At 39.1% G+C, this 23,407-nt stretch overlaps 1 protein-coding gene across 1 annotated transcript in view; it reads left to right on the forward strand.

Moving 5' to 3' along the window:
• Positions 1 to 7,391: 7,391 nt before the first annotated feature.
• The window catches only part of LOC306853640 (alpha-1,3-mannosyl-glycoprotein 4-beta-N-acetylglucosaminyltransferase B), a 128,632-nt gene continuing 112,616 nt past the window's right edge, over positions 7,392 to 23,407 (forward strand). The window contains exon 1 of the mRNA XM_079391195.1: positions 7,392 to 7,635. Within this exon, the coding sequence (XP_079247321.1) occupies positions 7,539 to 7,635 (97 nt within the window). The 5' untranslated portion in view covers positions 7,392 to 7,538. The remainder of the gene's footprint in view (positions 7,636 to 23,407) is intronic.

Raw genomic sequence — 23,407 nt, forward strand, 5'->3', positions numbered from 1 at the left:
AGTGTGGAGACAATAAGTGTCTCCGAAAAAATGCACTCGGGAGTGGACGGGCGATCGGAACGGTCAAAAATGCGCGATAAAGAATCGGGTTTGATGTTTTTGGAACCCGGGCGATACGAAAGAGTAAAGTCAAAACGTCCGAAAAAAAGTGCCCACCGAGCCTGCCTGGAGTTCAATCTTTTAGCAGTTCTGATATATTCCAAGTTCTTATGATCGGTCCATACGATAAAAGGTACCCCCGACCCTTCTAACCAGTGGCGCCATTCCTCCAATGCTAACTTGACTGCCAACAACTCTCGGTTACCAATATCATAGTTACTTTCGGCAGGCGATAGACGGTGAGAAAAAAAATGCATTCTGTAAAACGCAGGGATGCATTCTGTCGTCTGTCGGAGAGCGTTGCGATAACACTGCACCTACCCCCACCTCTGACGCGTCAACCTCCACCACGAACTGACGTGATGGATCAGGGGTAACAAGGATGGGAGCCGAAACAAAGCGGCTTTTAAGTTTGGCAAACGCAGCCTTGGCTGCGTCTGACCACCTGAACGTCGTTCTGGGGGAGGTCAAGGCGGTCAGAGGAGAGGCTAGTTGGCTGAAGTTGCGAATAAAACGCCGGAAGAAATTGGCAAACCCCAGAAACCTCTGTAGGGCCTTACGGGAATCTGGAGTTGGCCAATCCACCACAGCCATAACCTTGTTATGATCCATGCGCATTCCCTCAGCCGACACAATGTACCCTAGAAAAGGAACAGACTGTGCATGAAAATCGCATTTCTCCGCCTTGACAAAAAGCCCATTCTCTAGCAGCCTCTGAAGCACTCGTCGAACATGCTGCACATGCTCCTGGAGAGATAATGAAAAAAATCAATATGTCATCCAGGTAGACATATATGAATCGATCGACCATATCTCGCAGCACGTCGTTGACGAGTGCCTGGAAGACCCCTGGGGAGTTGGACAAACCGAAGGGCATGACCAAGTATTCAAAGTGCCCCCTGGGGGTGTTAAAAGCAGTCTTCCATTCATCTCCCCTCCTAATGCAGACCAAATGATAAGCGTTTCTTAAGTCCAATTTAGTGAAGACCGACGCTCCCTGCAACCTCTCGAAAGCTGAAGATATCAACGGCAAAGGATAAGTATTCTTTACCGTGATATTATTCAGCCCTCGGTAGTCAATACAAGGTCGCAGAGATCCGTCCTTCTTCCCCACAAAAAAGAACCCCGCCCCCGCTGGAGAAGAGGAGGGTCGAATGAACCCCGCTGCTAGAGAATCAGAAATATATTTCTCCATGGCCTCCCTTTCTGGAACTGAAAGTGAATATAACTTGCCCTTGGGCGGAGACGTACCTGGCAGTAACTCTATTGCACAGTCATAGGGACGATGAGGAGGGAGAGAAGCAGCACGAGACTTACTGAACACCTCCTTCAGGTCTAGATACTCCGTGGGCACGTTAGACAAATCCACTGCCTTCTCCTGAAACACAGAAACAGAGACAGACGGACAAGCAGACACAAGACAAGACTCATGACATTTATTGCTCCATTCTGATATGGTCTTAAGCTGCCAGTCAATCCGGGGGTTGTGTTCAATGAGCCAGGGGTGTCCTAAGACAATGGGTGCCAGGGGGGAGTCCAGAATGTAAAATGAAATGGTTTCGGTGTGGTTGCCAGATACAATGAGTGTGATGGGTTCAGTGATGAATGAGATGGTGGGCAAAGTTTGACCATTGAGGGCATGGACAGCGATGGTGTGAGTGAGGGGCTGAAGTGTGACTTGAGTCCGGCGTGCAAAGGAATGGTCCATAAAATTACCTTCAGCCCCTGAGTCCAGTAGTGCAGAGCAGTCGTGAGTGCAGTCTGACCATCTAAGTCTCACCGGGAGGAGTGTGGAGGTCGATCTGGGTGAGGTCTTATCAGCGGAGATCCCACCCGACAGTAGCCTCAAACTTACTGGCCCGGGCTGGCCCTTTTTGCCCCGCCGCCCCACAGTACAGACACAGGCCCTGGGATCTCCGCCTCTCCTTCTCCTCCCGCGAAAGCCGAGCTCGCCCGACCTGCATGGGCTCGGGATCGTAGACGGGGCTGACCGCGTCCCCGCCGCTGGCTCGAGCTGTAGGTGTCTCCGCAGGGGGAAGCCGAACGGGTAACCTCCGCCGTTCGGCTCGGGAGAGTCGAGCGTCTACCCGCAGTGCCAGGTCGATGAGTCCGTTGAGGGTAGCGGGTAGATCCAGGGCGTAGATCTCGTTCTGGATGCGATCAGCCAGCCCATGCAGGAACATGTCCCACTGCGCCTCCTCGTTCCACTGACACTCTGCCGCCAAGGTCCGGAACTCAATGGAAAAATCAGAGACGGATCTCTCCCCCTGTCTGAGATCCGCCAGGACCCGCGCGGCCTCTCTCCCGGCGACCGCGCGGTCAAACACCCTCTTCATCTCGGCGGAGAGTGTTTGGAACGAGGCGCAGCATGGATCCTGGTTCTCCCACACCGCTGTTCCCCATAATGCTGCCTTCCCAGTCAACAGGGTGAGCACGAATGCCACCTTGCTCTCCTCGGTGGCAAAGGTCCTCGGCTGTAATGAAAAGTGCATGGAGCAACGAGTGAGGAAAGCTCGGCAAAAGTTCGGCTCACCACTGTAGAGCTCCGGAGTTGGTAATCGGGGCTCTGACTGGTAGGCGGCGCTGGATGGTGCGAGGGGAGCGGGCGGTGTGGGCGGCGCAGCGGGAACCTGTAGTTGTTGAACTCGTTGGGTGAGCTCGGACACCTGCACCACAAGAGCACGAATGGCCTGTCCTGACTCACTCATGCTCTTCTCCTGAGCGTCCATCCGAGAGACGCTGGCCCGAATGAACTCCTCCAACATGGAAGGGTTGGAACTTGCTGCTTCCATGTTGGTCAGATCGTTCTGTTATGAAACACAAGGATGATGGAAACAAAGATGCAAGTAACCAGTTTATTGACAGACGGTGCAATGGCAGAAATGAACAGAAAAGATGAATGAAGTCTCTCGGATGGGTAGGTGGTGCAGGGACTTAGATGGTCAGCGTGGTGATGAATGGTGAAGAGTGATCCAACGTAGAACATCCAAAGACACGATAACCAAGACAAGACAAACCAGAGTTTCCAAGGACGAACACACGATGAAACAATCCACTGACATCAAACAACGATCTGACAAACAGGAGAGATTGCAGTGAGTTAAAGTAGCCAAGAGAAGATGAGCAGCAGCTGGAGAGGGTAATGAGAACAGGTGACGGGGATACAAAATAATGAGGGCTAAACCAAATTAGACAGATCGATGGGGGGAGACAATGGAAGAAACCAAATCAGAACAATGACAATTACCAGAAACACAAGGAGACATGTAACACACAGACCTACACAAGTACACGTGACATGAAGAACACAATGGATTCATAAACCGTGACAGTATGATAAATAGATGATAAATATGATAAATAGACTTAGTTTTAAAATATATTTCATTTAAACCTTCAAATGTAATGTAAAATACATTTCCATTCTTAATTTATTTAACATCTTGATGAATGCAAAATGTATTTTATATGTACATTTTATTTAGGATAATATGTATGTGTGTGTGTGTGTGTGTGTGTGTGTGTGCATATACACATATATATATATACAGGTGTGTCTCAAAAAATTAGAATATCGTTAAAAAGTTATTTTTTTTGTAACTTATTTAAATATATCAAAATATTAGAATATTTCCTAAGATCAATCAAAAAAAGGATTTGCAAAACAGAAAAGTTCAAGTTCTTTAAAGTATGTTGATTTCTGCACTCAATACTTGGTTGGGGCTTCTTTAGCACAAACTCCAGCATCAGTGAGGAATGGCATGGAAGCGATCAGCCTGTGGCTCTGCTGAGGCACTATTGAGCCTTCAGCTCGTCTGGATTGTTGGATCGACTGTTTCTCATCTTTCTCTTGAAAATATACCACAGATTTCATATGGGGTTCAGGTCAGGCATGTTGGCTGGCCAATCAAACACAGTAATATCATGGTCAGCTAAGCACTTGGAAGTGGTTTTGGCAGTGTGGGCAGGTGCTTAAGTCTTCTGGAAAAGGAAATCAGCATCTCCATAAAGCTTGTCAGCATATAGAAGCATAAAGTGCTCTAAAATCTCCTGGTAGATGGCTGCATTGACTTTGGACTTGATAAACCTTCTGGAGTCGACAAACATGCAATCGCGTTTTGGTGCATTTTTTTTAAAGACCCTAAAGGAACTTAAATTACTCAGCGAGTTTTAAAACACAATGGACCAACACCAGCAGACGTCACGGCACCCCAAATCATCACTGACTTCAGAAACTTCACACTGGACTTCAAGCAGCTTGGATTCTGTGCCTCTCCAGTCATCCTCCAGACTCCAGACCTTGATTTCCAAATGAAATGCAAAATGTACTTTTATCTGAAAAGAGGACTTTAGACCTCTGAGCAACAGTCCAGTTCTTTTTCTCCACAGCCCAGGTAAGACGCTTCTGACGTTGTCTCTGGTTCAGAAGTGGCTTGGTAGCCCTTTTCCTGAAGACGTCTGAGCGTGGTGACTCTTGATGCACTGACTCCAGCTTCAGTTCCTTGTGAAGCTCTCCCAAGTATTTGAATCAGCTTTGCTTGACAGTATTCTCAAGCTTGCGGTCATCCCTGTTGCTTGTGCACCTTTTCCTACCCAATTTCTTCCTTCCTGTCAACTTTGCATTTAATATGCTTTGATACAGCACTCTGTAAACAGCCACACCTTTCAGTAATGACCCTCTGTGACTTACCCTCTTTGTGGAGGGCGTCAATGTTCGTCTTCTGGACCATTCCCAAGTCAGCAGTCTTTCCCACTATTGTGGTTTCAAAGAACAAGAGATGCACTGAATTTACACTGTAGCGATGGTCATTTAATGAAACTCAGATGTAAATACTCTAATATTTTGAGATACTGGATTTTTGACTTTCATGAGCTGTAAGCGCTAATCACCAAAATTAAAACAAAAACACTCTTGAAATGTTTTACTTTACATGTAATGAATCTTGAATCATCTAGAAATGTAAAAAAAAAAAAAAAAAAAAACGTTTTAACGATATTCAAATTTTTTTAGATGCACCTGTACACATATATATATATATATATATATATATATATATATATATAAATGTTTAAGACAAGCTTCAGGAGATTTTTGAGTTTTCTCAACTTGTATTCAGTTTATACAACCAAAAGTTGCAAAAAATCAAAAATCTCCTGAAGCTGGTTGCCTTAAACTTTTAAATTTTCTCAACTTTTGATTTTTTACACTGTACCCCATGGCCACGGTTAAATATACTGCTGGATCTTTAATGTTGTGGGCCTGTTTTTCTGCCGGAGGTCCTGGACATCTTGTTCAGATGCATGGCATTATATATTCTATCAAATAGCAACAGATAAAAAATCTAAACCTGACTGCCTCTGTCAGAATCTTATAATGGGCCGTGGTTGGATCTTCCATCAGGACAATAATCCAAAACAAATATCAGAATAAACACAAAAATGGGTCACTGAGCACAAAATGAAGCTTCTACCATGGCTGTCCCAGTCCTTCGACCTGAACCCTATAGAAAATGAGAAGAGAAGAGAAGAGAAGAGAAGAGAAGAGAAGAGAAGAGAAGAGAAGAGAAGAGAAGAGAAGAGAAGAGAAGAGAAGAGAAGAGAAGAGATTCTGTATGAAGGAATGGTCTGTGATCTCTTATCAGGTGTTCTCCAAACTCTTCAGGCATTACAGGAGAAAACTCAGAGCTGTTATCTTGGGAAAATGATGTTGCATTAATTGGGTGCCAATAATTGTGGCCAACATGAACGAGAGAATGCATTTATTTCACAATGAGATTTCCCCCCACTTTCAATTGTTTTACTTCAATGATGGGGTAGAATTTGGTGAATTTTTTAAATGAAAGATTAAAAGGATAATCAAAGCAGATTTATTTTCACAGCTGCCTTTGCTCATATTTACCAATGGTGCCAATATTAGTGGAGGACACTGTACATGGGAAAACAAAGTATCTTGCATTTCTTATTTGAAAAAGTAACTCAGATATCTTGTTATACATTTAAAAGTAATGTGTTACTTTACTAGTTACTTGTAAAAAAAAGTAATCTGATTACGTAACTAGCGTTACTTGTAATGCATTACGCCCCCTTGTAGCATGTTTATGTATGCATTTAGCAGATGCTTTCCCATATGACTTACAAAAGAGGAACAAAAGCAATTCTTCAAGGAGCCAACAATATAATGGTGTTATATGACTTCAAGCTATAGTAGTGTCCAACTAGTTATTGTAGTAGTGATGGTTAGTGCTGTTATTCATTAACAGGATTTAGGCTGTAACCATTAAACGTTAATTCAATTCATTAAGATGCTTTGATCACCCAAATACTAAAATATATGTGTAATAGCCTATATGATAAATAGATTTCGTTTTAAAATATATTTAATTTAAACCTTCAAATATAATGTAAAATATATTTCCATTCTTACATTTTTTTTAACATCTTGATGAATGCAACGTATTTTATTTGTACATTTTATTTGGGATAATATGTGTGTGTGTGTTTGTGTATTCTAAACAAAATTTACAAATAAAATACATTTTATATTTACTTTGAAAAGATATTTAAAATGGAAATGAGGAAATATAAGTAAACATGTAAAGTTGAGGCACTTGAATGGGGTCAGTGTGAAGGGCAGTTAAAAGCTTATGATCTTATACAAATTTTATTATTTTAACAGTTTTGCTTTTTGAGCTGTAGGCATTTTAAATAGGCATATTATTGTAGTGTTATGCTAAAATATTCTACACAGAAAAGGTATGTAATAATAATAAGAGGTTAATGAATTTGTTTCACACTATAAATTCATGTAAACGTGTGTATGTATGTGTGTATACATATGTATATATAAACGATAAAATACGATTTGTAGGCTATAGCCATGTACATAATGTTCACATGAATTTATTATTTACCTTTTCTGTGTAGAATCTTTTACAGGATAGGCTACGCCCTTAAACATGGTGTTACAGCAAAGCACGAGAAGATATAAAGATACACCAGGACCTCAAACAATAAACAATGTAGCCTATGCTTCTGGGTTATTATATAAAACACAAGTCTACTAGAGCGTGCAACTGTTGCAAAAATAGAGAGCGTGTTTCTTTTTTGACCGCGCGGAGGAGCAGCTGCACCGCCTGCACGAGCCAGTCCAACAACACACACGCGCGCGCGTTCCACCCCCCCCCCCCCCCCCTCTCTCTCTCTCTCTCTCTCTCTCTCTCTCTCTCTCTCTCTCTCTCTCTCTCTCTCTCACACACACACACACACACACACACACCCTCTCCCGTATAAACGGCATCAGCCTGTACACAGTCTGTGTCTGTAGCGTTCTCACCTCCCTCATGTGCGCGCGCTGTCATTAACGCACGCCAGACGCGCTCGAGCTCACGGTTCGGTTCGGTTCGGTTCGGTTCGGACATGATACCGGCGCGCACCCGGAGATGAGGCTCAGAAATGGCACCTTCCTAACAGTCTCACTATTCGGGTTATGTGGGCTTATATCGTTATCCTGGTACACCGCATTCAGCAATTCCAAAGGTAAGAGCCCGTGTTTACGCGTTCTCTCTCTGTCTGAGCGGAACGCATCATGCGTGGAAACCAAATGCTTCTCTTGCATTCTGTCATGCATTCAAATGCGGCACTGAAGCTGCAGATCACCGAACAGCTGTTCAATGCAACGCTGCTGCTGCTGCTTGGCTTGTCTGTGTTTGTGCACCTTCTGTCTTGAACTGCTCCTCAAACTATCAAAGAGGCCTGTTGATGTTTACTGAAATACAAAGGCAACAATATATAGTGCATTACGTTCCGTTTACAGGTACATTTTGAAGCATATCTACCCAAATAACCATTTTCTGCTGAGATGCTGCTTTCTTTTGGGGTTTGATGTTGTTTTTACATCTGCACTTTCTAAACAAGGAACCTAAACTCCTTATCTGATGCTATGTCAACATGTTTATTTTTGTCTAGCAAATGTTTTGATCGCAGCCATCGCTTCCTGGGGCGCTTGAAGGTTCCTGAGAGGTTCTGAGCATGCTTGTGACAATCTTCTGATGTTGAACATGTTTGAATGTAGTTGGTATGATGAAGCTAAGATAGATCTTGGCATTTGCTCTCTTGCTCGGATGTGGAGGATCCTTCCTGCTTGCATTTTGGTGATTGATATCTCATAAGGTTCTGTAGAAGACAGCCCCTAACGTGCAGAAAATATGTGACATTTGTGAACTATGAGAAATGGGTATGATGTTTGTGTAACTCATTACCTAAAATTGCTCAGTTGTCCTTTTCCACTTGCTCCCAGTTTTAAATCCTAATTATATCAAGCAATGAATGTAAATATATTCATTAATTAAGCCTCATGGATACACCTGTGTGCACACAACACAATGAGCTTTTTTAATTCATGAATGTGCAGACTCTATTAGAGCAGGTGTGAAAAAAGAAAAAAAAATTAGTTTCTCTCTCCATCACATCTTTTCATTTTTTGTCTTTCTCTCCCGTCTGACTCTTTAGGAATAGTTGAGCTGGTCACAAATCAAAGCAGATGTACTCTGGTTAATTGCTATTGCTTTATCAAGTGCAACGCAGCAAAAAGTTCTATAGCGGTTTATGAAACAAGCATTTCATTTGTTTTCTTCACTGGAACTTGCCCTGCCTCCTTTTTTTTTTTTTTTTTTTTTTTTTTTTTTGCTCCAGCACTTGAACATGTCCGTAACTTCCTCTGCTCTTATCATTATGAACATCTACCTTTGCTCATCTCATCTGTGGACGCTAAGTATCTTATTCTGTTCCCAAATATTATTCAAGTTTAGACTGTTTCTTGTTATTGACTTCTGTGGAAAGTCACACAAAGCTTGACACACATGCTGTACTGTATGACATGAATCTGAAAATGAGCATGCTTTGACTGTATCAGTGTACTGTGGAGATTTTGAGGTTGTTTTGAAAGCTTCGGAGTTTGTCCAATTTTTTTTCCAGCTGAAATGAATTGGACTTTATTGTCTCGCTAGAAGAAACTTCATCACCCTGGTGTGTATATGTGTGTGTGTGTGTGTGCGCGTCTGATGTAGTCCATAACATGTTGGTCATATTTCTACCCTAAACCATCTTATTATTTCTGAATGGGCTCATCACAAATGGTGACCTCTAAGGTTTTCAGTTACAATAGACACACAACATTACGTGAACTTCTCTTAAATTCTGGTGAAACAACTGTCAGTCATATTTCACCTTTGGAAAAAGTTTTAAAAATGTTACATATATTTTAAAATTCAAATTAACTCTTTAAGGTCTACTCAACAGCAATGAAAATGCAAATTAAAAAAATGTACATAATAAAAAAATAACTTATTGTAGTATTTGTTTTGAATTTAGTTAGTGCTGATTTTATAATAACAAAATGATTTTCATTAAACGTTTACCCTTCTATTTTTATTATTTAATCACAATAGTAAAATAAAAAATAAAAAGCATAATGGTTATAAAAATAGACTTTATTTTCTTTGTAAAGTATATATATTTCTTATTTTAATTTGCAAGGTGGAATAACTAAGAAATTTTCATGGGCAAGATGAATATAAATGGAATGAAGTAAATCATTTTAGCCCCCCCTCCTCCCAAAAAAATACAAATAAATATTTCATTATTATTATTATTGGTGCATACAGAGTAAGTGTACATTTTTTATGTATTTTGTTAACAGAAGAGTTGTAAGCTTCTTGTCAGACAGACTATTTGTGGTGATGGATTGCCGGAGCTGGAAGAATTAAAACACAAACATCTTGTACCTGTCCAGACATGCCTGTTCAACACACTCTGACACAGGCAGATCAAGAGAGGCATAATTTACCCTTTATAATTACATGCCTTTGTAGTAGAAATCTTGTGAACTCGACCAGAATTTTCCAAGCCTCACAAAAGGAGATAGTTGACCCAGGAATGAAAGTCATCATTTATTTGTTATTATAAAAGTGAACTGTGAACATTCTGCTAAACACTTTTTTTTTTTTTTTTTTTTTTTTTTCAGTGGAGGAAGTACATGAAGGAGAGTAAATGATAAAAGAGTTCTGATTATTCAGTGAACTATCCCTTTAAGCCTGGAGTGTTTAGGAAGAGGTTCAGTTGACTACTAGTGAGAGAGATCTGTACGGTCGGTCCAGGTGAAAGCTCTTCCAGAGAGATGGAGAGAAAGCTCTTATTATCTGCATCCTGAAAGAGATAAAGATCTGGATTAACCTCTTGATCCTTCCCATTTACTTCTTGTTTGGTCTCTTTTCTTTTTCTTGGTTGCTGACTAGAGGAGTAAAGCCCAGCAGGTATCACATTGCTTTTCATTCCAGCTTAAGCTGATGTGATATCTCAGTGATACTCCCCAGTTACCCAGAATCCTCCCAGCAGAGATGAGGCAAGGAATCTGAACAACTTTGTATTGATTTAGTCTTTTGAGATAAAACTGGAAGAGTAACTTGAGACATTGTAGGTCTTGGAAGAATTTGCGTAATTTGCCAGTTTGTCCAAGGCTTTAGTCGCTACTGAAATTCTAGTTTCTCTGCCAGTGTTTCTACAAATACAGATTATGTCTCAAACTCTGTTAAGAGATGCAGTTTTCAGTTTTATTGCTATATTAGTCCATTTTTTTTGGTTAGTTCTACTCGATTGAACTGAAACCATATAGAGATACAGTGGTTATTGCAAAAGTAAACATGTCCTTCAAATCAAACACAAAATGAAAAGACGTGCTACATTTTGTCAGTTCCATATGTCAAATTTAAGCACACACTCCTCAACTGTTGACAAGCTTACAGAAACAGCAACATCATACTGTAACTATACACGTTCCTTTTAGTATACTGTCACAGCTGGGCCAAATGTTTCCACCTGCATTTGCTCTCTTGTATAAAATACTTTTCAGGCCTTAAATGTCCCCATTTTGTTTTAAAAAACCAAGAATGGTTTTTGAGGTTTAGTTCCACATGCCCTTCCTGAGGCAAGTCTAATTTGGTTTGTGTCTCTCCCAGCTTCAGTATTTAAATAGGGCCCTATGATTTCGAAGATCACAGAATAGTGGTATCCAGTCATAAAAAAAGAGCCATGTGACAAAATTTAGGTTGGATAAATCAAAAGTAGGGCTGTTCAATTGCTCTGATTGTGATATGGACAAGTGGCAATGAATTATAGTGCAAATAGACTGGTATTTAAATATGAAGTCTACGTGTTGTGCAAGTTTCTGTGTGAATGAAGGCCGCAGTTTGATCTCCTACACGTACTGAAGCACAGATGGTGTGTCTCTGTATATGAGGACACATAAACGTCATCTTGTTCTGCTCTGAGAGTCACTTCACCAGCATTTCACCATCTAATTTAATTGAAAAGTGTCGTCAGATACCCAGAAACGCAAAGGTCTTCATTACAACCTACATATTTATCAAATCATAACGGAAAACACTGATTTCATAGGGCCCTAATTTCAACCAGCCATATCTCACAGGAGTCAGGAGAGGCATAGATTGCAGACTTCATCAACTGAAGGCAAAGGAAAAGCTTGGAGTTAAAGGAAATACCATTCAAGGAGGTGTTTTGTCTGGTAAGGTGGTTCATTTATCTGTTTGTCTTAAGTGCATGTCAAAGCTCGTCTCGGCACGATTGTGTGTTGGCGTGAGTTTTCACTCATGTTAATTTGTTATGTAATATTGTGTAATATCCTCTGGGTGCTGCTCTGTTATCCATGTGCATCAGTCCAGCCAAAAAAGGCTGAACTTGACAGAGATGGTGTTTTGATGAAAGCTGTTTGCGTTGTTCATGGCCAGGATCTGTTTTCCGCTGCAGCGAATCGGTCTGTTTGGGGCATTTCAACACATCAACTGAGTCATGATTTATTTTTAAGCGATTGGTCCGGTTGACTAATCATCTAGTTTTCTAATAGCGACCAGCCGATGAGTGAGGTTGAGTTGGTGATTTATGCTTTTTTTTTTTTTTTTTTCATTAGACTTTACAGGGGATGCATTAGAGACTTCATCCCCTGTAAGCATCTCAGATGTTTTGTTTGCATGCTTGACTTTGTTGTGTGAAGCATGTTAGGCTAACTTTTGGACTGTCAGCACCCTAAAATCACTATCCCCCCGGTTTCACAGACAAGGCTTAAGCTAGTCCCAGACTAAAATGCATGTCTGAGGTGTCGCAACTGAAAATATCTTAAAATATGTCAAGATGCACACCTCTAATGTAAAGGCATTTTTGTAAAAGTTGCTTAAATATCTTAATTGAACTTAGGCCTAGTCCTGGCTAAAGCTAAGCACCATTTGTGAAACCGTGCCTATAAATCCTTTTTTTTGTTGTTGTTGTTGTTTTGCATGTTGTTTGCACTATACAGATCTTTTTCTCAAATATCAATATGTAGCTAGTGAAGCGTTTGTTAAAATATACAGCATGTCATTTTTTTTTTCCCTAAGAAATAATACTAAAAGCCATGACTGACTGATTGGTGTCATTTTACCACCAAGATGTATTGCATCATGGGTAATGTAGTTTTTCAATAGGATCAATAGGAATTCCAGATGATTCGATTGACAATAATAATCATAAAAAAATCAATTCTCCAGTGGAGAAAATGAATGTGATTTTTAATTCTGGAACCTAGCTGTTGCACTGTTTGCAGGTGTGACTGTATTGGTTTTATTTAATTTTTCCTATTTATGAAAAAATTGACTCTCAAATATGTTTATATATAGAAATAGACACACACTGAATGTTCTGATCACCCTGGTGTAATTGTTCACTTCAAAGGGTTAAAAATGCATCCTGGTATCCTGGCATTTGATTAGTAAAATTGGAAAATATGTCATTTTGTAGATTCCTAAGTGTTGAAGGGGTACTTGCCAGAGTGAAATCTGTTTAGAGTCAAAAAAGCAACTCTTCAGTCTCTGATATCCTGGTCTTTGGTCTAAAGATCTGAGTCCGCATTTTTCGGACGTTAAAAAATAAATTCGACCTCGTGTTGTCAATCACATTTACACATTGCCTCCGAAACGTTCCTGCATCATAAAAAAAAAAAAAAAAGTGGATCAGATTCGGTTTTCTGCGTTTTCACATCCATAGCAAGCATTTTGATAGGAAAGGATGACAAATACAACCCCCCCCCCCCACCCCCCCCCCCCCCCCCCCCCCCCCCCCCGAAAAACGCATGCGAAAATTTCTTATTTGAAAAAACTTATTTGTTTGTTCAATTTTGCCTGTACTGTTTTGGACTGTCAGCACCTTAAAATCACTATCCCCCGGTTTCACAGACAAGGCTTAAGCTAGTCCCAGACTAAAATGCATGTCTGAGGTGTCGCAACTGAAAATATCTTGCTCTGACATATCTTAAAATGTGTCAAGATGCACACCTCTAATGTAAAGACATTTTTTGTAAAAGTTGCTTAAATATCTTAATTGAACTAAGGCCTAGTCCTGGCTTAAGCTAAGCACCATTTGTGAAACCGGGCCTATAAATCCTATTTTTTTATTTTTTTTATTTTTTGCATGTTGTTTGCACTATACAGATCTTTTTCTCAAATATCAATATGTAGCTAGTGAAGCGTTTGTTAAAATATACAGCATGTCATTTTTTTCCCTAAGAAATAATACTAAAAGCCATGACTGACTGATTGGTGTCATTTTACCACCAAGATGTATTGCATCATGGGTAATGTAGTTTTTCAATAGGATCAATAGGAATTCCAGATGATTCGATTGACAATAATAATCATAAAAAAAAAAATTCCCCCCCCGAAAAACGCATGCGAACATTTCAAGGACCTTAACTCTTATTTGTTTGTTCAATTTTGCCTGTACTGTCATTCCTCAGAAAAATTATAAGACCATAGCACAAACACAGGTCCAGTTATGCATCAAAGTTTACTACTTGTTTAAATGTATGCTGTCTTTTCTCTGCTTACTGTTGCTTAGAGACTTTTGTCACAATGGCGGCCCCAAACAGGGCCCCAAGGGCTTAAGACTCTATCCTGTTGCCAGAGTAGGTGTAACAAACAAAATAGCCATGTGACGGCAAGAGCAGTTTGTTTAAAGGTCTGCTATCCGTGAAGTAGTTGCTTGGTACACTTTTACAGTAATAGATTAGCACAATAAGTGACCAATAAAGAAACGATTCTCTTGATTTTAGCAGGGAATGTGTTTTCTTGTCAGAGTTTATCATTTGTTAACTAGAGTAGTAAACTTGTGCCATTGTTATGGTGGGTATTGCTTGTGCTCAATCCAGATTTGCTGTGTGTATATATATATATATATATGTATGTATGTGTTCTGGTGTGAGTCTTGCACCTTTGGAAAGACTTGAATTATTTAGGGCTGGAGTGGCTCTAGACCACTTGAAACCCTCCCTCAATAGAGGCCCGTCTGAAAAGAGAGCCAGTGCTCAATCCAGCTAACTGAAGCCCATCTAAATATTTAATTCATCCAAGGCCACAAATTCTGAAAAGCACTGATCAATTTGCTATGAATGTTAATGAAGGTTTAGATTTAGAATGCAGTTCTACCTGACTACAGACAAGACCATTTAGAGCAGCCTCTGGAATATTAAAGAAACATGTTGTCTCTATGTACTACTAGTGGTCAACTCTCTTATGCTTTACTCCAGTCTTCAGTGTCACATGATCCTTCAGAAATCATCCTAATATGCTGATTTGCTGCTCAAGAAACATTTCTTCTTATTATGTTGAAAACTGTTTAATATTTGTGTGGAAATTGATTCATTTGTTCAAAAGAACAGTATTTATTTGAAACAGAAATCTTTTGTAACTTTTGATCAGTTTAATGCATCCTTGCTAAATGAGTATTAATTTCATTTTCAAGAAAAGCTTTTGAATAGTAATGTATATGAATACTTATTCTGCACAATTTTGACTCAAAATTCACTAAAAGAAGACACGCTATTCACAGAAAATACAGGAACTGATACATGACATGATTAAGCCAGCATGGCTAGAACAAGTCAATGCTGGTAATGATGAAAATATCTAAATATAATATTGACCAATTGTAATTGGCCAGGTCAATATATAGCTTTCTCTAGATCAACCTCTGGATTAAATAGAAATACTCAAATATATCTAGCACTAGTGCTCAATCAGTATGGATGTTTCAGTGATACCAATGCGATATCTAGATAACATAATGTACATAGCATATAATATCATAAAGCAGCACATATACTGCTAATATATTGACTACTGTATTATGAGATACTATAATACCATATAACAATGTAGACTGTAGATGGAGATGCTAAACATAAAATTCTGTTGAAAATTGAGTTAGATATTGTAGTGTGTTGAGACCAACTGCTTGTAGTTAGTGTTAGTGTGACGTGTGATGAGCCGTGGAGGCATATGCACAGTGTGTGTGTGTGTGTATCAGCGGATGTGCCGTAGGCAGGGACAGTCTTGTCTCTCTTAATTTAGCCCTGTTGATGCAGCTCATGTAGCCCTTTTCTTTCACTCATTATATGATGTGGCACTATGCCAAAGGCTACATTATGCAAGCCACCCTCCCTCCTGACAGCACCCACTTGCAAACTCACACACGCACAGACAGAGAGTGAGACTGGATTGAGAATGCAGGTTAGCAGGTGGCATCATTTATAATTAATGTGACTGATGTGTTACCTGTGATTTCCATATGGAGAAACGCAGGTGTGTGTGCCCCATGTGTGTTCAACGTTTACTTCTATTTCACTGTGGAGCAAATCTGTCTTGTGAACGTTTACAAGACATCCACCATCCTGCAACATTGAGAAGGAGTAACCATGCGAAACAAGAAGTCTCCTGTTATTATCCACGCAGAGTATTATCACAATTTTGTTATCTTTAACATACAGTATATATGCAATATAGGCTACTGTATATTATAAATAATTGTACTGTATTGGTTAACGAGTGCATGGCTCAATCCGAAAGTGTAAAAAACACCCAAAAAGTAGCATAAAAACGTGACCCTATGTCTATATTCCATATCTTCTGTAGAGTTTGAAGGGGTAACTCACTAACAAATGTAATCTGTTATCATTTACTCACCCTCAGGTTGTTACAAACCTGTAAGAGTTTCTTTCTTCTGTTGAGCTCAGATGATGATGAATGTTGGTAACCAAACAGTTGACTGGTAGTCAGTGGGGACCAGAAACTGTGTAATTACCCACATTATTCAATATCTTCTTTTGTGTTCAACAGAAAAAACTTAAAACTTTTAACTTTAACCACAGTGATCAGATCATTGAGAGATTAGAGCTGGTGAATCGTTTATTGTATATATAATAAATAACATAGCCTATATATGAATTGTCCAAACAAACCGATACACTAGAATTAAAGGGGTCATATGCTGCAATTTCTTGTTTTCCTTGTCTTTAGTGTGTTATGTAGCTGTTTGTGCATGTATACGATCTGCAGAGTTACAAAGCTCAAAGTCTCCCACAAAAGGATTTATTCTATCTATTAGAGAAGGCTGATCCAGACCGGGCTAAAACGGCTCATTCAAACACGCCCCCACATGTCTACGTCACGATGTGGGAATATTTGGCGTGGTTTCAGTAACCGCAGTAGTGTTCAGTAACGCTGTGTGTTTCTGTGCGAAAGCAAAAGCACATTTATTTGGTCTTCCGAAAGTAGATGCAATTAGGAATCATTGATTAAGATTTGTTTACAACAGAACAGCACAACCCAAATGTTTGAATTTGTGCAATACATTTTATGGCAAATACATACGAGCATCATCACTGTTTCTGTCACATGGATGTTTTCCCCTTTTGAGCTTGAACTGATGGTAAAACTAAGGACGTTATTAACTGTCTTTATATTTACTTTGAAAGCTGAAGCTCGCGATTATTGTAAGGGGCGTTACATTTCCGATGCGTGGTTGTGGTGTTCGGCCAATCACAATGCATTGGGACAGCTGGCCAATCAGAGCAGGCTGCGCTTGTCAGAAGGAGGGGCTTTATAGAAAACGACATGTTTGAGAGAGGCGGGGCATAGAGGAACTACAATGTACAGTATTTGAAAAATAAAGTGTTTTTTGAACATTAATGCATGTCAACATATTCTGTTACACCAAATGCACAAAATAATTATCTTTAAAATAGCATCATATGACCCCTTTAATCTTTTTTTCTTAGTGTTCAGTCAAAATGAAATGTATGATGAACAAATGTTTAAGTTTTATTTAAACGTAGGCCAGTGCACATACATTGAGCACATCAAATATAGTAAATTAAAAATATAATTTGTGTTCTGAAAAATTAATGACATGAGAGTGATTTTATTTATTTTTCTTCACTTGAACAGCTGTCATATACTGTACTGACATTGAATGGAAAAAAGCTGATATTTTTCATTAAAAATTCTCCTTTTGCTTTCCACTGAAAAAAATTATATGAGGGTCAATAATAGCGAAATATTCTTTTTTTGTTGTTGTTGAACTATGCTAATTCTTATGCATTGTAGAAAGAAAGGTTTTGTGCTCATTCAGGGACACAGATTAATTGTTCTGGTTATGGGTCAGAGCATTAAGAGGGCAATATGCCAGTGTACTTTGCATGTGCAAAATCACCCCCTCTCTGTCATATTCAAACACGCTTCATGCCCTGAAGAGAGCAATGATGGAGAGAATTTAGACGGGATGTGGCAGCCTGTTACTGATGTACTGAAGGCATTTACTCTTTGCACTCTGCAGAATAGCTGGATATTTCATCATCACTGCCCATCTAAAAAGCTGTCATTTTAAAAGGTTTTGTTTTTGGGTTAGAGTCTTTCTATATTAATTATAGGAGGTGATTTAAAACAATAGAAGTCTACAGTGTGATTGGCTGGACAAACGTGTGTGTGTGTGTGTGTGCGTTCCTCTCAGTCATTAGTTAGTTATCAGGAGAATAGCATGTGACTAGAAGTGACCATGTGGGCATTGCATGTGATGTCTCGCACACATTCAGACGGCAATGTTAAGCCGTGTTCACACTGGACTTTGAGCGTGTGAAATTACTTCAGACCCACAGCAATGCAAGTGCATTAGGTTGCAGCTTTAGGTTTGTGTGTTCTTTGAATCGATCTGTGATGCTTAAATCCTCGATTGGTCAAATAGATCCTCTATTGGTGTTTGCACTTTGCAAATTTACAGGTCATAGTTCAGCAAACTAAACTTTGGGACACAGAACAAGACAAAAGTTGTGTTTCTGAGCAGTGTGTGATTTGTGGCTTCATGCGTTCTCTCTCTTTAATTGATTACATTATGCATACTAGTAAAGTGCAACTTTATGCAACCAATAATGTCAATGACATGACATTATTATTGAATTTTTTTTTGTTCTATCGATTAGTCTGTCAAAAATACACTACTATTCAAAAGATTGGGGTCAGTAAGATATATATATATATATATATATATATATATATATATATATATATAATATAATTCATCAAAGGATCCTGAGAAAATCTATCATAGTCTACACAAAAATATACAAAAATAAAGCATCACAAACTCAATCATGTGACATTGAAGAATGGAGTAATGATGCTGGAAATTCAGGTTTGCTATCATAGTAATACATTACATTTTAAAACATATTCCAGGGCTCCAAACTGCGACTAAAATGGTCGCATTTGCGACCAAAAATATTAATTTGCGAGTGAAGTTTTTGCTGAGGTCGCCACTGGCGACTATATATAATTTGCATGAAAGGACTTTTTTCCCCGATGGTTTTGCGCTCACATCTTTTGTTATGTTCACTATTAAACTTACATAAGACGATGCGCATCAAAGTTTTACTGGAAAGAGTTTCAAACAGTCCTCGTCTCTGCCGCACACAGTCTGCTGAACGCAGTGAGAGAGACCTGAAAGGGCCTGTTTACACCTGGTCACTTCATGCATTTTCTCTGATCGGATATCTATATGATTTGTTAAAACGTTTCCCCATTTACACTTGGCCACATAAATGTGTCTTCGCAAAACGGATATAAATCCGTTCTTCAATTCCCGCTTCATATGCAAATATAACGGAGTTCACGTCAATGAAAGCAATGGATAATTTTATTAATTATCAGCTAATTTCAATATCAGAGACCGCAACGAGAGCGCGCGGCATCAGCACTGGAAAGATAGGCTAGTCTCGCTACTTTTAATGAAGACGATTGTGTGTTGAGCGTCTGCGACTTACTTTCAGGTTCATTCAGTTTGCGCGTCGCTTGCTGAAGAAATACTCCGCTACTCATCCGCGGTGATGCTTGTTGCATTGCGCTGTCATATCTGACTATAACATGCCATATAGCCTATAAAACGCTCTCACACGTCTATTATTTTAATATTATGGGAGGAGTAAAATTACCATATGTGGTTTCAACAACCAGATGCATTTACACTTGTCCGGTTTCGCCCAGACCACCTCCTGAAGTGGTTCGAGCGATTGGATTTATATCCGTCTCGAATGAGTTTCGGACGGCATTTACACCTGGTATTTTCAGGATCAGATAGCTATCCGATCAGGAAAAAATGCATGAAGTGACCAGGTGTAAACAGCCCCAAAGTGCAAGTGCAGAAAAGCCGTGTCTATTTCGTGCACAACTTGAACAAACTTCAACAGGTAAAGCTGTCAGCTCTGTGGATACTTATCGAGTTCTTAGTCTATATGCTGTGTTCTGTTAATGCATGGACTTCCTGTTATTTGAAGCGCACTTGCCATCCAGTAATCGCAAAAAGCTTTGTTCTGTCTTACTTTTTAATAAACAAAGTATCAGCTTTAAAATGCTACGAAATTCAAATGATGCGGTTTGGGTGCTCTTTAATGCGGACCACAAGCGCACACTTTCGGTAATATAAACACCAGTACCCCGCGTCCACACGGTCCGTGTATGCGTCCGGATCGCGCGAGCGGAGAGTATCGCACTTAATGCTCAGGCGCGATCTCTTTAGCACCTCAGTTAAAGCAGCAAGTGAACCCATTATATATTTCGATTTACTACTATAGTATGAAATGAACATGATCAAAAGGTAGGCAATAAGAAAGCCTATAGTACAACTTACTGAAATGTTTTATGTAAAAGCTCATTCAGTGTTTCAAACTGAGGAAATGTATAAAGCTTGTAAACATTGCATTGTAATACATTTACCTCAGAATAACCACTCAGTGTCCATAAACTCATCAGTCAGCTAGAAAAATAACTATAAAGAGCAGCGTTTTGCTATATTCATGCGCTGTTGCATATTAATATTTTTACTTATTCTGTTGTACATGATTCAACTCCTCCTATAAAATTGCATTTTACTAATGAAGAAAAACAGACTGAATGTGTGAAAGACGTGACAACATTTATAGGATGCACTGCACTCAGTTGCCAAGTGATGCTTATGGTCCATGATATTGGTACAGATTCTGTGTAACGAACAATTCTTTGTGACTGTATATTTCAAGTTGTAAAAGACATTTAATTCACACTTTAAGTGAACCTTAGTCCCCCGGTCGACCTGATCATCTACAAGATGGATTAAAATGCTGATAAATCCTAGAAAAGATAAGACATAAACACATGACAAAACGATTGAAATGTTAAAATAGGGGGGAAAAATAAAATGATAATAATAAAATAAACTACTTTTATTCTGTGGCACCTAAAAAAATTATTTGGCGCCTAAGTTTTTCTTTTATAGGAGCCAATGGCTCCTTACTCGATTTTTTTGTCTGGAGCCCTGTATTCAAATAGAAATCAGCTATTTTGAATTGTAATAATATTTCACAATATTTTTGATCGAAAAAGAACAGCCTTGGTGAACATAAGAGATTTATGTAGGTAAAAATGTTATGTGATTCATACCCACTATTACTTGCATATCTTCTATGATTTTAACGTTGCAAAAGGTCATGAGGTGTGACTCCCCAAAAACTTACTTGAATTTATATAGTATTTATTATATGCAATTATATTTATAACTTTAATACTGATTTTAGAAAAAAACTATAGGGTAAACGTACTTACAGTTTTTCTTGTACTTGCATCGCTTTTTAGCCAGAAAATTTAAACTTTTCTTAAAGTCATTTTTTTTTTTGTACAACTAGCAAGAATAAAGAGTATATTTCAGTAACCTATCTGTTGCTCTTCCTCGGTCTCTTCTAAATCTTCAATTTTGTCAGTATACTTTTCACGTTTGTTTGACCACTATGAACGGTCTATACATTGCCGTTTTATGAAGAGATGGTGTATGTACTTCTTGTGTCTTCAAAGAGCCATTTATCATCTTGCCATTTTCTTTAGAGATGTGATATTGCCGGTTTGTGCTGTGAAGCCTGTGTTCAGGATTCTGCCCTTGTGCACTGTTTGCGTGGATGTGACTGTCTGATTCAACCTAGAGTTTAACCTCTCGTGGAGGCCATTGTGCTTACTTGTGAGTGTTTCTTTTATCCCTATCTGTCATCCTTCTATCTCATTTGTTTGCTTGCTTTTCTAGCTTGAGGTCTGTCAGAAGAGGTCATGTTTACCCAGAGCGCACTAAAGCCAGGAAGGACAGATTTTCCCATAAGGCATTGCTCCCACGACCCTTTCAGAGTTCACTCTCAATTTCTCTGTCATACCCCATTAGAGCCCCAGACCTTTGATACGGGCCCTGACACCCACACAACCCTGCGCTGAAACTGAGAAACAGGAATGCTCTTACTGATCCGTTAACAGAAACACCTTCAGACGTGAGGAAGGAGACTGCTGAACGTTGCTGAAGTTCAGTAACTGAAGTAACAACTATAAAGATAACTTTATTTGTGTTCAGACCATAACGCTCTGTTTATTAAAAGCATGCACTGCAGTTTGGTCATCTGCTACTTTAAAGACAGATGTATTCTGATTGGCTGGTTTTTATCGTTTATCAGCTGGAAAAAGCTAGTTCCTCTGTCGTTATCGTTATCATAATTGTTGTGGTTTTCTGACTATGATTCATAATTATTTTCACAAGGATATCTTTAAGACCTGGGGAAAACTGTCCTCTGTCCATTTCCACTCATCTCAAGTTGTTCAGCTAGTACAGGTCCCCAGAAGTATGAAACCTGCTTGCTGTCATCATTGCTCCTGAAAAAAGAAATCTTACAGAGAGGATCCCTGAGGACCCTCATGACTGTGTGTCAAGGTCAATGAGTCTCTTAAAATATTAGATCATTTGACCAAGGCAAGGTTAGTTCTGGTTGTAAAATGTCATGTGGTGTGACTTCTAATGATATGAATTAATTATTTATGTTATTTGCAAAATAGCGGGCCATACAGTTTCATTAAATGTAATCTTTTTTTTTAATATTTTTTCCAAAAATGTCCACTGTGAATTGTATTTGTGAAACCAACATAAAAACAAAAAGTTAATTTCTAAGAAAATTTTTCAATTTAAAATGATATTTTTTTCTTTATCGCTGACATTTTTTTGTCATGCATCGTTATTAATTATTATTTATTATTCAAAATTATTAATTCATATAATTTTTCAAATGATTGTTTAAAAAAATAAATATTTGTCCTCATGTGCTCTCGTAGATTTCATTGGTAATTTCATAACTGCAAATCCGGATCAATAGAGCTGATTAGCATTTGCCACAGCTCACTGACCTGTATCAGTGTTTGTCCTAGTTTATGATGAGCAGGCTCCAAATTAACACTTGCCAAGGGCGTTTACATAGTTTGTGGTGTGGCTGCTGTCAGACTCAAAACAGTTGGCCACTTCATCTTTCAGCAAAAGTTTCTTTGCAAACACTGTGGCTTGTTTACAAAACAAAATATGCAGTCAAATGCTCTGAACAAACATATTACACATATAATGTAAAGTCTGTCTGTAGAGGCAGTCACATGCAAATGTACTTTGCCTGTGTGATTTGCCAGTGTGACTCATGTATTTTGCCCAAACAAGCCATTTATGGAGCTTGGTTAAATAAACATTTCTCATGTCATGATGCCTTTAAAAACTGGCTATATAATCCCATTGCTTTTGGGACAACTGCAACATATTTGTAAGTAATGACCAGTAAGAATTTTGTGGCCTGTAGCCTGCCATTTTCTTATTTTATTACACTCACCATGTGCAGTTGTAGCATAAAAGTAATAACTAATTTTAGTGATTTCATAATTGTATGTGAGAGGATGCATTGCCATCTTTGCAGAGATGCTTGGATGCTGGGGGAAGAAATGATATGAAAAACAGGAGTGAAGATGCAATTGAAAAGCAGGGGGCGACCTTTAGGGTCTGCTTCAGTGAGGAAGATGCAGTGGAGCGTGTGTATGTACACTGCATGTCTGACAGTGTGTTCATA

Source organism: Barbus barbus, assembly GCF_936440315.1.
Source record: "Barbus barbus genome assembly, chromosome: 33".
In the NCBI taxonomy this organism is placed as follows: domain Eukaryota; kingdom Metazoa; phylum Chordata; class Actinopteri; order Cypriniformes; family Cyprinidae; genus Barbus; species Barbus barbus.